At 39.2% G+C, this 17,998-nt stretch overlaps 2 protein-coding genes across 5 annotated transcripts in view; both read right to left on the minus strand.

Moving 5' to 3' along the window:
* The window catches only part of fnip1 (folliculin interacting protein 1), a 40,650-nt gene extending 29,109 nt beyond the window's left edge, over window positions 1-11,541 (minus strand). For both annotated transcript variants that reach the window (XM_042431617.1, XM_042431616.1), the window contains exon 1: window positions 11,336-11,541. In XM_042431617.1, coding sequence (XP_042287551.1) covers window positions 11,336-11,427 — 92 coding nt within the window. In that variant the 5' untranslated portion in view covers window positions 11,428-11,541. The remainder of the gene's footprint in view (window positions 1-11,335) is intronic.
* Window positions 11,542-12,062: 521 nt separating this feature from the next.
* On the minus strand, window positions 12,063-15,967 carry LOC121910184. Of its 3 annotated transcripts, XM_042431265.1 has the most exons (9): window positions 15,604-15,967; window positions 15,131-15,225; window positions 14,338-14,710; window positions 14,119-14,253; window positions 13,536-13,575; window positions 13,303-13,358; window positions 13,092-13,123; window positions 12,954-12,992; window positions 12,063-12,679 (listed from the first exon to the last, which is right to left on the minus strand). In XM_042431265.1, the coding sequence occupies exons 1-9, from the start codon at window positions 15,701-15,703 to the stop codon at window positions 12,641-12,643; spliced, it is 909 nt and encodes a 302-aa protein (XP_042287199.1). In that variant the 5' UTR covers window positions 15,704-15,967; the 3' UTR covers window positions 12,063-12,640. The 3 variants fall into 3 exon arrangements, with proteins under 3 accessions (XP_042287199.1, XP_042287198.1, XP_042287197.1); XM_042431264.1 differs by having other exon boundaries at window positions 12,063-12,992; window positions 15,137-15,225; window positions 15,604-15,965; XM_042431263.1 differs by having other exon boundaries at window positions 12,063-12,992; window positions 15,604-15,965.
* Between the last annotated feature and the right edge of the window lie 2,031 nt (window positions 15,968-17,998).

Raw genomic sequence — 17,998 nt, forward strand, 5'->3', positions numbered from 1 at the left:
TACATCATCCAACATGGATTTTCAACCCTCCTCTTTACGTGGGTTGAATCCAAATCAGATACTCAGCTGGTAAATGGTTGTTCTGTTGCTGTTATTCTCTTTCTTTGTTTGTACCGACAGCTAGTGGAAGCTCATGTTCAATTGCTTTACAATAAAGAAAAACATCTTCAGATTTCTTCTCCTGGCTCCTATCCGAGGGGAGACCCAACCTCTTACCCAGTCTGAGTGCTAAAAGGGTGACGTAATGCTTGCCTGGCCTACATAATGAGCTCAAATTGCATTGTATGGGGCCAGGTCGATATTCAGCCCATAGACTTGTGTGTAAGATTACATATCAGGTGGTTGTTTTAGTCAGTCACATGCCTCCCTGCAATTAGACTACAGCCTTTCATGAGTCATTTATTTATAAATTTGACTTTGCTGTTGGTTTTCATGTATTCAGCTGTTGTGCATCATTGTACATTTGTGTTGACACTACTGTTTTATTGAGAAAGACTTGAGTAATAATCTTTGAAATACCCTGTTTGCAATTTAACTGATTTAATCTTAACTTTGACTGAATTAAAAGTTTTAAGCCAGTATTTGCTGATCTAGCACAGTTTTGAATGCACAGAGAACAGTGCAGCTAGTATTACTAAATATGACATTGCCCAGAAGTAACATGATCCCCTTATACTTTCTGACCCAATGTGGGAACAGCAACGACAAAAATAAGATGATGTGTTGGTTACAGATCAGCCCAGAGGAATTCTGCATAATTTGCAGAGACACCAAGTTCACTGCTCTCTTTGTTTTAAACATAACAGAAAAAAAAGACAGAAAAGACAAGTGAGAGATGCAAAGAAGAAGGAATAAACACAGGGCATGAAGCAAGAAAGACAGGCCTTTTTATAAGTAGCGGCAAACACAAGAGTGAAAAAATGTTTTCAAAAGTAGAGGGAGAAGGAAAAGACAAAGAGCGCAAATAAAGATGGGGTTCACAACAAGAACTGGAGTGAGTAGACAAAGAACAAAAGCTGAGAACAAAAAAAAAAAAAGAAAAACTAAACACGAGGTAGAGGAGAGGAAAGGTAATATAAAACAGAAACGCAAACAAAAAAACATCTGAGATAGACATAAAAAACATCTGAAAGAAAGACGAGGCAGAATTAGAGCGAATGAGGAAGTATCCCATAAGTGAGCTTGTGACTGTCACAGCACTGACAGAGGAGAGAGGGGAGTCATTCATAAAAGCAGCACATGACTTCATGACTGTTACATACTTGTACCGCCTTGACCTCAATGGTTTGAACCGAAAATGACTCGAAAATGTTCTACCTTGGTGCTGCGGACTCTCTCTCTCACTCACACACACACACACTTTACACTTATTTCCTTGAACAATCTGTTGATCTCAAATGGAAAGCGCATGCATGCAACAGTTTAATTCTGGTTACATACAAAAAAAAGAAATGCCAAGAACATAACAAGCATGGCTTCTTTGAAAAGATACACCCCTAGTTACCAAATATGACATCAAAGATATGTGAAACTCCATCCAAAAGCATATTCGTCAGCTTCTTTCTTATCAAAAACAGAAGGTGCGCTTCAACACAAACCCATTAATCCACATTATGTAACGTGGCCTCAGATGAAGAGCAATCAATCTTTTTCATCACCAAAACACCTGGCACTAAAAACCTCTGCCTTGTTAACTCAAACTGCTAGTGCTGTCCAGGTGGAAAACAGCTACAGGTTGCCAACACTTTGGCAGAAGACAAAATTTAAAAAAAAAAAACAAAAAAAACAAGAACATTGTTCTCAAACCTGCTTTAACCGACACCACCGCAGCCACTCGGATGCATGTAAGCCTGGTTAAATATTACCGACTCCTACCTGGGCATCATTGCGAGTCTGCCAGTCTTTCCCCAGCCCTCTCCCTCTCTCTATTCCTCTCTCTTCTCCTCCTCTCTCAGCCAAAGCAGGGTCTAAGAATAGCGGTGAACTAAATTCACACAACAACATGAGACTGTCAGGTGATCGCAGGAGCACTGTGTATGCTGGACAGTACAGAGGCAGCAACAGCAGCGAGCCCAGACTGCTGACTGCCACAAAGCACTGTGATAAGAGAGTGACTGTAGGGATTTGTTTGTGAGTTGTTTCTTAATCCAACCCTTTGTTCCTCTCTCCCTTGTGTCCCCTCGCCCCTTCTTTCTAGCTTTCCTTCATCAACAAGTTCGAAACACATATGCGTAAATGTACAAAATAATCGTCCTCGTAACAAATAAAGAGCAGCAAAACAAATAAAAAAAAAAATAGTAATAATAAAAATAAAAAAGCCACACTCTTACAAATGAAAGCTTTCCAGATGTTGATTCCTCTTAAAACTTGGTTTTGTGATAAGTGGCAGTTTATAGAAGTCTCTTATTAAAGTAGGAAAGTGAGCAGTAAGTCAGTAAAGGAGGACTGAAATTTTATCCATCACAAATCTCCCACAAATTGGCATAGGGATGCTATTTTTTGTTTCCCATCACTTTATTTTTTATGGGTTTTCATGCAAGTTCATGAACTGTGGTCGCTTTGGGTAAAGTCTAAAGTTTTCATTTGATAGTAACAAGACTGGATGGCTGTCTTAAAGCTGATACATTTCTTGATATCACTGCTAAATTATTCATCTCCTTAATATCATATTATCTAGAGTACAGAGAAATGCATCATAAATTTGTGTCTCAGAGATATTTGAACATGCCAATTATACAAATTTAATCAGTCCAGGCTTAATTCATTACTTTAATTAAAATCCCTGGGTCTCGAGCCAGTTGTAAGAATAATATATAATTCATTGTTCTTCTCCAGAAAGCTAATGCACTTTGATAACAGATATTACTAACACTGTAAATGCATTAATGTGCCTTTAGAATTAACTTGTACAATGGAAGTACAAGTTCAAGCGCAACAGAAGATCGAGAGTACAGCCAAGTCGGTAGGCCGCCACTGTGATGCAGTGGGAATTTCAACTGCATAATAATGGGAGCTACATACAGAGCATATTAAATTCTCTCACTTTTTTGCATTTGACAACTCCCTTCCTTTTTCCTGAGCTATATATCTTGATAATCTCAGATTCCTGAAGAATTTAGAAAAATAATACTATTGGACAGTGATACAAACTCTGCAACAATGGGGCAAAAAAAAAAAACCCAACCCAACCACCATAGCTGCTCCCAGCCAAGGTGTATGCTGATAAAGGTCATAACAAAGCAATCAAGTTTCCTTGACTGCAGTGAGTCTGACATCAGCCTACTTACTGACCTCAAAGAGCCCTCTTGCTCCCTCTGCACTGCCACTGGAACGTCTGTGCATGTGTGTGTGTGTGTTGGTGTTTGTTAGAGACAGAGAGACAGTTACATAAATATCCCCTCGGTCCAAGCTGCGTGACGTTCTTCCGGCTGTGTGTGACAGAAGTTTCTGTTAGGCCCGGCAGCTTCTCCTCCAGTCATGATATAGTATTTTAAAAAGGCATTTTTATGGCATTTTTGCTGCAGACAACATCAAATGTGCAAACTGTCATAAAAAAGATTTTGACTGTGCACCAGAAATTACTAGTATATAAATTACTACAGAACTACACTAAGAAACTGACACACTTTTTTTTAGGTTATCTGCATTAGACTAGTAGAGTTTCATTGCTTGCCCCGTTGTTGACAACCACTGCAGATGACAACACCGTGCTAGCTTTTCTTCTGTTAAAATATTATTTACTATAAAAATCCGGTGTAGATTGCAGATACAGATTGCATAAAGGTGGTAACACATGACTTAGGTTGAGAGTGAATACTACAACCTCAGACACCGTGAGAACACAACATACATGGGCGATGTGACAAACCACACAAAAAGATATCTAGATGAAGTAAGGAAAGTTTTCCATAAGGGCAGCCTGTTCTGTAGGTGATGACTGCTGAGGTGACTTGTCCTGAGAGAACACTGCACAGCAATACTGCCAAAATGATATCTCAACACTCTTAAACTGACAGCATGACAACCAAGGTCTGAAATTAACACCCGCCAAGCACCAAACGCGGGTAGATTTTCTGTTTGGCGAGTAAACCTCAGACGGCTATCAACCACACTGGCGGTTAAGTGTTTGCGCCAAAATTGTTATGTAATAAAACATCTAGCATGATGGCTCAGAGGAAATCACTCAAGTTTGTCTCTATGCAGTGTTTTTTATGCAACTCTAAACAGTATTGTAAAATACCGTATAGGACATCAGCTACTCGACATCGCAGCTCTCCATTAAACTGTCACTTGCCACTGGTTTGCTGCTAGCTATCGTTAATTAAATAGTTATTAATACCTTATTATCTCGATGAAATGTACTGAAATGAATGTTTTGGCCGGTAAAAATATGTTTGGCCTGTGGATTTTTTCATCTACCAGCCCCTTAACAGGTGAGTCAAAGAGTTAATTTTGGACACTAATGGCAACTATGTATTTAGCTGTGTATTGTCTTGATAAACTGCCTGATGTATCACAAGTTTAATACACACGTATGAGTCCCGGCTGTACAGTTAATTGTGAGCTCAGTTAGTAGCTCAGTCTGTGCTGTGATGCTACTTTCCCATGATGGTACAAATGCATTATGACTACTAGATATGCATCGGTGCAGTGAAACAGAAGAACAGAGATCACATCTTATCTTTACATGGATGCGCCAATACTTCACACAGTCTGCCGGCTTTCCATGTAGAGGCTGGTGTATCTGTGTAATGCTAAATAGGCTGAAATTAACCCTTCAAAGAGGGAATGCTTTGCTGATGGAGAGGCCAAGTCTCACATTCTGTGCCTCTTGCCACACCAACACTTAATGCTGAGCTTCCTAACAATATAGTAAACAGCAACTCCCTCCAGGAGCTGACCCACAAGGCCTGAAAGCACCTGACTACCTGCATACCTGCTGGTTTCACTGTTGGTTATGTCACGTTACAGACTTCTGCATTCCAGCAATCACATGAGTCTGAGTAGGTGAAGATGCTGCAACGCCCAGAGGCTACTGCACTCACAGCAAAAATACATTCAAACGTCGACTGTTTTTGTGAACAGACTCGTATAACTAGAGGTTGATATTAGCTGGAATCAATCCACAGTAAAGAAGTCAGTAAGAAATGTTGTTACATATCAAGATTTACATAAACATTACATAAAGAAAATTAAATCTGCAGAGTAATACTTAATCATCAGCATACTGTTGATGTTCCTCCCTGCGTAGTGTCCTTTACAGGTCCCGCAACGAGCTCTACTTACATGTGTTTATCTTTACACTGTGTGTGAGTATGCAAGTGTGAGTCGGTATTATTAAATGACTATGTGTACGCTATGCCTTATTCCTGAGTCACGGCTTCTTATGAATCAGCAACACATGACAGAAGGGAGTGACGATTATCGAGTGTATGATTGTGTCTCATAAAGAATCACATGAACGTATCATCAAAAGAACTGAACAGGAGTGGTGACAGCTATGTAGAAATCATGGTGTAAGTTCAATTTTGCAGTTTGCAAAAACAGATTTTCTTTAAAAAATTGTGACATTTTAAAAACGGAAGTGCTCTTTACATCTCAAAATCATCAGATTTTGACTATTAATGACTGCAACAAGTATAATACATTAAAATTGTCTTTCCTCTTTGATCCAATAACTAATCAAAGGGATAAAAAGTGTAGACATGATAATTTCTCAGCCTTACAGCAAAGTGATTCTACTGTCAGTCAGCACATCCTGCCTCCCCGTCAAAGCACCTCCCCCACATGCCTCCTTGTCACTTGTCTCTCTTTCCCTTTCTCTCATCTTGAGGCTGAAAGTAGGCTAATTGGGTGATATGACAGAGTGAACTTTTTGGTTTGACTTTCAGGATCCCAGGAGACGCTCTAATCACACTGCTCATTGTCTGTCCTGTGCTGATAAGGATTTAGATAAGATTTACTCGACAAGGTTGAATGTAAGGATTTGTTTTTAAACTGACATTCAAGGTTAAAGAAAAGTGAACAAGCAAAATGAACAAACATGAGATATTTCTTTGATGGAAGTTGTCATTAAAAGCATCTTTACCATGTTCTGACAACATAGTCTTAGAAAACAAAAAAATCGAGGGTTCTTAAAGTGAGGGTCAGATGTCACTGCAGAGCCTAGAATAACCCATAAAGATCAGTACTTCAAACTAAACTACTGAATATTCAATGAACAATTCAATTTCATCTAGAGCTGCAAGGATTAATCTATTAGTTGCCAACTATTAAATTAATTGCCAGCTATTCTGATGATCCATTAATCATTTTGAGTCATTTTTAAGAAGAAAATTTCCAAATTCTCTGATTCCAGCTTCTCAAATGTGAACATTTTCTGGTTTCTTTAGCCCGATGTAATAATAAACTAAATATCTGTGGGTTGTGGACTGCTGCTCTGGGAAAACAAACAAACAAACAAAAAAAAACATTTGAGGACATCACCTTGGGCTATGGAAAACAGTTATTGACATTTTTCACCACTTTTTGACATTTTATTGACCAAACAACTAATCAATTAATTGAGAAAATAATCAACAGATTAATTGCTAATTACAATCATCGTTATTTGCAGCCCTAATTTCATCAATAACCAATCAATTAATCAGTTTAAAAAATGAAAATCAATGCCATTGTACTGCCAGCCTAACAAGCCATCTATTACACCTGTTTGTTCATAACAATAAAGGAAACAAATGCTGAAGTCTTTGTAGTAAACTATGACTGACTTATATAACCAAATACGACATGAAAATAAATGTTCAATATCACTTGAAAAGTAACACCGTCCACTGATCTTATTATGTGGTGTACTGTGCCTTTGCACCGTTTGTGAAGTCCTGCTGCCCTTGTATCATGTATCAGCATTAGCTGTGAAACTGGAGACTGTTCAACAAAATAAAGTCTTGATATTTAATTTGATTTACAAGTTCTCCATTTTTACAATTTGTCAGGTGTTGGTATGGTCATATATCAGTTCACCTCAATCTAGAAAGGCCCTAACAACCAGCCAATCGACAACAACCGAGCTCAATATCCTGCAGTGAGTGCAATATGGGCAGTGCTTGAATTGATGTACTCACAAAGTAAGAGGACATGCAGGCCTAACTAGATGTTCAGCCAACATATTAGCACTCATCAGAATGCTACTGCCTGTGTGTCGTGTGTGTGTAGCTTTTACGTAAAACTATATCTTTACCATGACCCTGCAGTTCTGAGAAGCCCGAGTGTGGCCACTTAAAATACCCCTGATAGGAACCTGATGACAGCCGCTGTCTTTACAGAACCCTGGCAGGCCTGCAACATTCACACACACACAAACAAACACACACACAGAAGCAGGCAGGCTTCCAATGCGAAGCTATACGTGACATATATGTGAATGTGCGATGCCAACATTCTTTAAATATGCATAAGTAATAATAATACTGAGTGAGGCAGTGAAACTGACACACACACACACACACACACACACACACACTTCTCTCTTCTTATTCAACTCGCACCTTTATGCCAGTAACTGAGAACACAGCCATGTGATCGGCCCACAAACATGACAGCTTGAGATTGATGAAAGCCTCACATGACACACCGAGCTATGAAAGTACGCAGTCGAGGTGGAGGAAGGACATCATGCCAATCAGGAACCTGAGACACTACTTCTCCTGTAAACCGTCAAGGAACAGGTTTCTCTATAAATATATCTGGATGTGGTGTAAAATTTGGTTCTGCAATAAGCAATATAATATGTAAATATATAATTTTCACAGATGAAGGAGGATTCTGGGATATGTTGCTTCCAGAGGTCAGCCGCACAATCATATCAAATCCAATTTGGTGAGTCTACAGTACATTTTAAAAGCACCACAAGGTTTTAGTTATTTTACAGACTAGTGCCTATTTTATATTATCTTGAAAATGCAAAGTCCACCTACAAAATGAAGCAGGTAAAAGCTGGCTTTTAGAAAAACTTTATTTTCAAAGTTTCTCATGACAAAAACTAGTGGTCTGGTTCTGAGAATCTATGTATTAGGAAGGAAAGTCAGATGTTTATCCTGACAACAATAAGGGTGAAATATTCAGAACGGCTTTATCCGTATAGCATAACTTGCTTCTTAGTTTCAGATAAATCTTTTGCTTTCAGACACCAATTTTCCCTTTTTAAACACATCTTGCACACACAAATGTCATTCTCTCTCTCTCTCTCTCTCTCTCTCTCTCCCTCCCTCTCTCTGTCTCTCTCTCTCCCTCCCTCTCTCTCTCTCTCTCTCACTCACACACACACACACACTTTTCTGTATGGCCCAGGTCAAGAAGGAAGTTTCCTCAGCGGGCACTGGTGGTAGGGGGCAGCCAGGACAAGTAGTTTGGGTGTGGGTGGGGAGGACAAAGCTGTTGGCTGACGCTCAGGCCTCTGACTGGCTGCAGTATGAACCAGGAGCTCTCAGTGTAATGTACAGTATGCTGTCCGTGGTCAGGTTTGAAGCCAGGGCTTTTTAGGCTTTCCTACCAGGGTCAGCCAACCTGCTGCCCTCTGTGGTATTCTGGACGGCACGGTGTTGTGCTGTGACAGATCTTTGGGTGATGCATTATGCAAGGCAACAGGGTTACAAAACAGCATAACTTTTTTTGAAGACCTTTTTCTTCATCCCCTGCCAGGTTTTCACTTGCGTAGCACCCAGCTAGATCTCTGGGAATTTAATACTGGACTAGATGAAGCCCAGCCCTTACTGGACTTTTTAGGTTGATGCCTGAACTGATATTTGAATGTAAAAAAACCAACAAAGTAGGCTATTCAAAAATCAGTAATACACATACTGTTTAACACACTGTTTTATTATTTTTAAATTACATTTTACATGATCTATTAGTGATAAGCAAACATTTACTTATAATACTGGTCCTCCCGATATATTAGTCTGGCTTAAAGAAATCTAGCCTGAGAATGTTAAGTTAGACCAAACATCCACTTTGAAAGCAGGAAGCGACAGGGTTTTCATTATCATGATCATTTTGGTATATATAAATATATCTCATTTCCTTCATTTGAGTATTTGCCTGAGGAAAACCTATGTTGCTTAATGTCTCTAATTAAAGCTTAAGGGAACTCCAGTGTGCAAGTACAACATTATAGAAGGACAACCTCCCAGAGAAGTTCAGGCTAGTGTCTTACTTGAAATTTATGCCCAAAGATAATTATAAACCTCAATTTATTGTTTGTGTTTATCATTATTATTATTATTATTATTGGTAGCATCGTGTCTAACTGGATCCACTCAGCTTTTCCCATCCTCCACTTTTACACCATCTATCAGACGTTCTCTTCTTCCCTCTAATCCACTAATTTTATCTGATCCCAAATCCCTTACAAACATAAATTATGTATTCTAGCCTATTCCTGCTACCACCCAAGTGTCCTCTCCATCCACCTCTCCTTCTCCATGCCTTTGTCTCCTCACAGTTCTGCCTTCTCCAAAGCAGTTCATGGCTGATGAATGGGGAACTCATGCCAGAAGTACGAAGAGCACAGCTGACCACCGAGTTAACAGAAACGCCTGCTGTCTGCCTGTTTGCTCTAGAATTGAGGCCTGCCAGCTACACACATACGCTCACAGCATTTATATCACTGGGTGCAGGGCACCTTTATGACCGTGGAACGTGCTCTGGCACAGACATGGGCCAAAGTGCAAGCGGCACCAGAAGGAGGTGAGCTTTCAGGTCCTCTGGTAAATATATCTACCATGGGTGATGGGCTGAGAGCAAAAATTTTCCGATGCAAGTGTATTTAAAACTAAATAGAGCAATTTCCCCTTGGTGCCAGACCTGACCCTGACCCAGAATGTATGTAAGAACATGCACAGGGAAACTGCAAATCAACTCTGGGAGTATAGAGTATCCCACTGGCCAGCTCGATGATGCATTGCTCACTCAGGTTGAATTTAGCCTTAGGGTACTTCAATAACAAGTACTTCTACTGCTGCTAGTCACATTACTTGTTAATATGAGAAATGCTTCATGCTTTGGCTGCAGAGATAGATGTTGAATTTAATAATTTTAGACCATTAATCACATAATCCCTTTTTATTATAATTAGTTATTCTTGTAGCCAGCAGCAGCCTCTGCCGTGGATGCACAATATCATGGTAAGCCTGTCAGTATTGGGAAATGGCTGCTTTATAACATCATGACTGATCTCATGACTTTGCCTGATGCAGCACTATGACATAGAAGCTTTTTTAAGGTTAAAAAAAACAAAGCGAACAAATGCTATTCCAAATACTTGTTACATCTTTTCTACATTTGAAGTTGAAGTAATTGCTATACATCTGCTTCAGTGAATGCCAGACACCTGCGACCAGTACAATACTATTGTGTTTATGCAAGGCATCACTCATGTAAACTAAACAATCCGAACAAAACATCCGATTCGGCCGCTTTAAACACACAAAAGCGTTTATCTGATTATTTTTTTTAAAAAAGTGTGCATTCACAGTCTATGGTCAGTCCTCGGAGGCTGAAGCCCGGCTTGTCGAGGATCTGTCTAACTATAGTGATCACATGTGCTTCAATACAGAGCACACAGTGTCCTCCGCTGCTGTCTGACGGCGCTGGCAGAGAGTACAGTACCGTCGGTAGGACTGACAGAAGCCAGCTGTACTTTGCACCAAGTTATCGGGGCTATTGCTGGCGATAAGCGACACAAAGCAGCGTGACTGTACTGTAGTTGTTTTCTTCCTACCACACAGGCTTAAATACTGTTACCCCAGAAACACAAAGAGGGACAACGGCTCAGACAAAGGAGAAAGCGGGACACTGCTTCTGCAACTTATAAGCGATTATACCGATTCGCTGATTATACCACAAGTCTAAAAAGGAAGGAAGTGTTTATTATCAACTTATTATCAGCTTATTATCATCAACACACGAGCTACAGCACTTGTGTAAACGAGGAAAAAAGTGCTGGCTAACGCGGTAAGCCGAGTCCCACCAAGAAGAGGCAGCGTGTGCAACAGCAGCAGCCAGCAGCCAGCAGCAGCCCCGCTAACGTCTGGTAGCTAGCATTAGCGTGTTAGCTGACCTCACCAACAGGCACAAATCATGAACAAAACTATACAGCGTTGATTTGTAAAGTGCCCGCGAGTTTGAAATATTCACCACGTCCAAAAAACTCTGTCATGCTTCCAAACACCACAGCGAAAGTGATAAATTACGTTAGCGTACACACGTACAACGTTACACACACACACACATACATACACGCACACACACACACACACTCACATAAAATAGCTACCTGAAAGCTGGGTCCTCTTTGCTACATCTCGGGGGCGGCGACGAAAACGCATTTCTCTTGTTGAAAAGTTTCTGGAAGAGAGTCGGAGGCATTTTGTACCAAAATAAATTCGGTACAGAAGGTCTCTTTTTCTTTTCAAATCCAAGAGCAAATCTTGTTCCTTGTAACTGTCTCCATGGGTGTCACAGTCATATGACAGGCATTAGTCACAGGAGCTGCTTGGTAACCCACTACATTTTTCTGATTGGCTGACCGGACGCTGCTGCTACTACAAAATACGTGATTGGCTGGTATTTTTGGTCCCGGTACCACGTGGTCAGTGGATTCGCTGTGTTGATGTTTTGTCGGGCATCGTGACAGCATGACATTTATTCACATGAATCAAACAAGTGCGACCCGCTGAGATGCTTGCAAGACACGAAGATGACCCACTAGAGAGATTAGTTAATTAGTTTAGCCAGAATTGTGTTAAAACAAAAGCAGATCCAACGAGGCTGATCCGTGTGTTTTCTGCGCATATGAACATCATCTGTATATGAAGTCATTACTGTCTTTATTGATTGCTGCAGATTGTTTGTTGGTTTTAGTGATGCATCTAAACCTACAAAAACTTTCTCAGATATTTTAGTCGGTCATGTTTTGTTTACAGATTAAATGAACAAAGTCAGCTGTGTAGCTAAAGTTTTCCCACGTATGCATGATGAACTTCAATAATGATTAAAGTGAATCAAAGTGAGTTATGTATTTATTGTACATTGTACATTAATTTTATTTTTATTTTTTTATTAGACATTTTTTTCTGACGCTCATAAATGAGTGAAAGCAGATAGAGGACTCACAAATATAGAAAACTACAATGAGAAACCTAAAAAAAAAACCTTACATTCTATCTTTATATTTATCTTACATTACACCTTAAGATCAAACACATATGCAAGAATAGTAAATAAAAATACACAAACATATTTCACATATACATTGGAAAAACAATCAGTCAAAACATGAGAAAGGATGGCTTATCTAAGAAAACACAGGTCTGACATCTAGTGGTCATTTTGCACCATGCATTTTTTTCTTTTTTGATAGTGTTAATGCAAATTAAACAGGAAATCCGGTTTGCTTGAGTGTTTACAGTGCGTGAAAATAAAGAGCAAATGAAAAGTGTATTTCATAAACAGATATATTACAACCAACTGTGTGAATTGGCTCTGTCCCTTGCCCAAGGACACAAAGCCATTGCTGGAGCCTTGACATCCTGTCTTCAAGTCCACACATACTACTTTTTACTTCTTTCTCCTTTCAACTTCACACATCATGGAACAGCAGGTTCTGTGCGTTTAGCAGCTGTGAGAGGAAATAAAGAAAAACATCTGAGTCTAGCACATCTTTGTCTTTCTCCCTGAAAGAACTCATCCCTGTCAACATCACTGACAAAGTCAAAAAGTTTGGCTTCTTTTGAGCTGATCTCATCCGCCCCGAATGTGTCTGCATCAGGCTTAATCTGCTCGGCAGGGCTGGACTGACAGACTGGCTTGCTCTCGTTGTGAATAGTTACTTTCATCGCTGGGATGGTTTTTGCTTCAAAGGTCTCGGCAATGACGGGGCTTTTGAACCATACCTTCTTCTTCTTGCACAAAGTAGACATTCTGATGGTGGGCTGCAGGAGCAAAATTATATTTGAGCAGAATGACTCAAATGAAATTGTATACATATTTGAGATGACATGTAATAGATGATAGCCAGTTGCTTTTCTTACCTTTGGTGGTGTTTTCCTCTTGAGGGCTTTTTCTACAGATTGAGGAAAGAAAAACACAAAACTACTGATTATGATTTACATTCACTGTATTGAATTTATGTTTATGTTTTGAATTTATGAAATGTAATAATATATATAATAATATTTGTTTCATTATGAGATTGTACAGTTTCATATTCAGATACACATCTTGATAAATGAGATTCTTTACCTGATTGAAATGGGTCCATATGTGTTTTAGGCTCAACCTCAATTACTCCATGGTTACTGCACAGAGAAAAGTACAGTTATTGCACCAGTTTTGCTCATGTACATCAGTGTGTACATCAGCATGCACATACTGTACAATAATCATGTCTTTTCTGGTGACTTGATACCCTCTGAGCCATCACCGATCCAAAAGTATCGGCACAACAAATGTTGCATGTTACCTAACAAACCTACCTGAGCTCAGAGTTCTTCTCAACGAGAATGGTAGAGGCATCTGCAGACAGAAGTTTAATTCTTATTAGACAATAAGGATGATACTAAAAGTTGGCTCTTGTTAAAATAACAACTTGAATCTGAAAATATATGCTGTCAATGTTGTTTTTTTCAAGTAGTTTTTTTAAAATGGGATTTTAACAGTTGGTGGAAGGCTCAAGCATCACGAAACTCACCCAAAACATACCGTAAATAATACTGTAAACCTTCAAACTTAAAAAGACTATTTTACCAAATGTATTTCTTAGACTCCAGCTCAAGCTACAGCTGAACAAGAGTTAATACATTTTAAATCTATGATCAAAATGCCTTAATAATCAAAAATAATTAAAAAAAACCTTGAAACTATTTCAACTCTAAATAACTATCTAATGGGGTTTGAATATCCTGAAAAATGAACTGTGATGACCTAGTTTCTTATTACACCTAGTTTGCTGTTTTCCCTCTTCTTAGCAGTCTGTTTTATTGTTCAATTAATGTCTTTTTTATTGTGTCTTGATATTAAACAACAAGAAATGTGCTTGGGATTTTCTCACACTATTACCTATGATGTTAGAAATGTTGGGGGGATGATGCATGTGGATGCTCTCAGCGTAGCTCACATCCAGCAAGGTGGAATTTTTTATGTGAAGATGGAGGCCCAGCATATCATCCTCAATGGGGAAAGTCAACGTTTCCACTGTGAAGAGAAGAGAAGACAAGAGAAATCATTGGAATAGAATAAGCCTGTAATTTGGTCATGTTTTTACAATTATACACACACCATAGTTCTCTTTTCTGAAGATTTCCGGGGAGGGAAGACTGCTGGAAGTTGTAGAGGTGGAAGAGTAACAGTCTTCCTCATCATCATCATCCTCATCAGAGCTGAAAGTCATGTCTGACTCCATGCTAGAACTTATGACGCTCTCTGGTGGTGTCACTGACAGGTTTTGCTCTTCTTTAACTGGCTTTTCACCAGATTTAAAAGCCTCTGGGTCAGGGGTCATCTGAACAGCAGGGTGACCTGATAACACTCGACGGCCAGATTTTTTATCAGCTGGCGCAGCAGGCAGGACGGCTTTGTCTCTGGGGTTTTCAGTAAATGCAGGGCCACTCAAGTGTAACACAGATTTACAGTGGACAGGTGTAATGCTGGTCTGTGTGTGTGTGTGTGTGTGTGTGTGTGTGTGTGTGTGTGTGTGTGTGTGTGTAGGATAAGCATGGAAAAGGAAGAGAGAGCACAACAAAAAATGTTTGAGAAACTTGGCAAACAACTTGAAATTAAAATATTAACATCCCAGAAAGACAATGGAAACTGTGTGAAACAGATGTCTACATACAACAATAATATTAAAACTAAAATAAAATGGTTGAATTCAGTGTTTTTTACTTGTTTTAGTGATATCAAAGCTCCTTGATTTTATTCAACATTAATATGCAGGATTCCCATACAAGAGAACATGGTTTATGCATGTCAATAGTGTTATTATGAAGAAAATATTCTATAGATATCAGTGTTTGTTATGCATACATGGAGCAAAACATATCAACCTGTATCTCTTGTTTAAAATACTCACCCACACCTGGTTGGATGTTTTAACATGCATCTCCTCCACCTCTGGTTCTTCTGGAAATGCTTCATAATGCTTATTGGATAGAAGTCTGCTGTGCTCTGAAATTTTGAATACAGCGATGTAGTGGAGAGTAAATCCAGCTAATAGTTTTATCATACTGTTAACTGTATGCTTCATTAAAAAAAAAAAAACAGAATAAGCCTACAGTTTATTCACTTTTGTAGATTAGATTAATTACTTCTAAAGCATTGCCTGCGTTATAGGAGGTTAAATAGGCCTAGATTTTAAGTTGTTAAAAACTAAAATTAGAAACACAGTTAAATTAATGATGACAAAGAAAGCGAAGATGACCATTTTACAATTAAATACCAGAGCACTCAAAACTAGCTCAGCTACCCAATGATGTTTCATAGCATATTTCCATTTCAATGTGCGCTAAAACTGCCATGTGTGTCTTTGGTGTGTTTATTTCTTACTGTTTCCTCTGTCTCGTCTGGTCAGTGCTGGTTTCATGGGTGTATCTCGTTTGTTTTGTAATCCAGTGGCACGTCCAACACGGCTCTTGAATCGCCCCATTAAAGAATAAATAAAATCTAACTCCGAGTTTACAATTGACTGTGGTGCAGAAATGCGTCTATGTAACGTCAATTATCTGCTAGTACGACTTTAAAGTTAGAACAGAGGCTTGCTTGCTGCTGTCACCTTAAAACTTTAACATTTTAACGTTATTTCGTGAGTACTGAGAAAGTAACAGCCAAAAATCATGACAGGATGCTGAAAAAATAAGTAGGTTACTATACGTTTCTGTCTGTTCTCTGGGCGGTGCTTAGCAACTGCGCACACCTGCAGATTCCATCTGTCAATCACCTGCTGACCATTTATTTAAAGGTATAATGTGTAATTATTCCACGTCAAAATGTCTATAAAAAAACAAGACCTATGTTATATATTTTGTTGAGTTGTGTACTAACATTATCCCAAATGTTTCCAACAATTTTCAAATCCAGAGAAATCTGTAATTTAATCAAAGTAACGGACCGTTTCATTTGGTCGCATGTCAATGGTGTCATACCTCTACCAAAGAGTAAACATGCACAAGATGCATACGGCGACGCTGTGTTTGTCCGCTACAATGGCGTCTACCAAAGAGTAATTTACACACATACAAGATAATACATTGGCGTTGTAGTTGCTCCACAGAAACTGTTATAAATGGACTTTTATTCAGTTTTAAGCCACATTTTCAAATTTAGGTCGCTTTTAACTATATCTTTTAGCCGGAAGAAAGATTTTAGTCATTGGATGTCTGGATCTTAAATTAGGCTATAAGAGAAATAAACCGAACAAGTGTTAGCAGCAGCTTGGCTAACAGCCCATACCGGACATCAGGTCGTCACCGTACATCGTCGGAGAAACAATGATTTTTTAGGTAAAACAGCTTTAATTAGTATTTTGACGATTTTAATCTGCGTGTACGTTTGTTTTTGGAGAGGAGGAGACCTCTGCGGATAATTCGGCTCCCAAGAGAAACTGGCCAAATGTCTGGATCTAAAGTTATAAGAGAAATAAACCGAACAAGTGTTAGCAGCAGCTCGGCTAACAGCCCATACCGGACGTCCGGTGGTCGCTGTACATCGTTGGAGAAACACTGATTTTTTAGGTGAAACAGCTTTATTCAGCGTTTTTACCTGTAATCTCTGGGTTCCTTTTGTTCTGGAGAGGAGGAGACCTATTGTACTCATTTCCAGATCTAGTTTTTTACTGGGACTCCCTTAGAGTAGCTTTGCATGATTCACAGTTCAAAAACTATTTATTTTATACTGGCCCTTTATGCAACCCCTCAGTTCAGTTTCTGTCTGAAACAGGGTGCTTTAACGTTTGTATATTTAAGACCCGCCCTCCCCATTAGACCACTCTGTTCTGATTGGTTAGCTTCCCAAAGCTGCATCACAGCCAACTTCCAGCCGCTCCAGAGGCTTCGTTTAAATTTTCTGATATCGATTCATAAAATCTGAGATTGATCTTTAAATATATGCCTTTTCTCATGGATTTTAAATCCAAAATTAATCCAGATATCTGCCTTTAGGATTGGCGGAGCTTTCAGTGGAGCAGCTCCTGCTATGTTCAACAAGATCTGGCCACAATATCTCATTGTGTGAAATCTTGTGGCCACATGTTGAACATGCCTGTTGCACAAAAGTTTTGTGAGACAATCACAGCAAAGTGTATGTTTTCGTGAGGTATTAGTGATGTTTACATTACAGTAGGTGTGTTTGTAGCCATCTTATTCACACTGGCTGTCTGATGATTCAATTAAATCTTAAGTTTAAGACTGTAGAGTCTATAGATATTCACTATATTGTGTTGACTGCTGTAGTATGTTAACCTGACGCACCAGATGGTTTGTTACACAGAACCATCTGAGAAACTGTTTGGAAAAGGGCAGGCACTTCAAAAAAATACTTGGCAGGTGATTGGATGAACCATCTGTCTATCACCATCTATCACCGTCTTACCTTATGAGGCAGCTGGATCTGTGAGATTGGGAGATAACAAGATCACGAGAGAATCCTCATAGGATGCTGATTGGTCTGAACCACTGGTGGTTTGGACACAAGCGCATAACTTGAGGTCTGATAAGATGGATTCTTGCGTGATCTTGTGAGCTTGCAATCTTGCAAATCCAGCTGCCTCGCAAGGTAAATGTGGTCATGTTAAATAAAAAGTAAATTAATGTAGCTGCTTTGGGGTCAATTCTTAATGTAAACATTAATATTTTTAATAATGCACCAGGTAAAGGGTTCCTTGTACAATTTACAGCATTAGTTCTCATAAAATCTCTTCCATATCCAAGCAAAACTGGTATTGTAA

This window comes from Thunnus maccoyii, chromosome 13, assembly GCF_910596095.1.
Source record: "Thunnus maccoyii chromosome 13, fThuMac1.1, whole genome shotgun sequence".
Lineage (NCBI taxonomy): Eukaryota > Metazoa > Chordata > Actinopteri > Scombriformes > Scombridae > Thunnus > Thunnus maccoyii.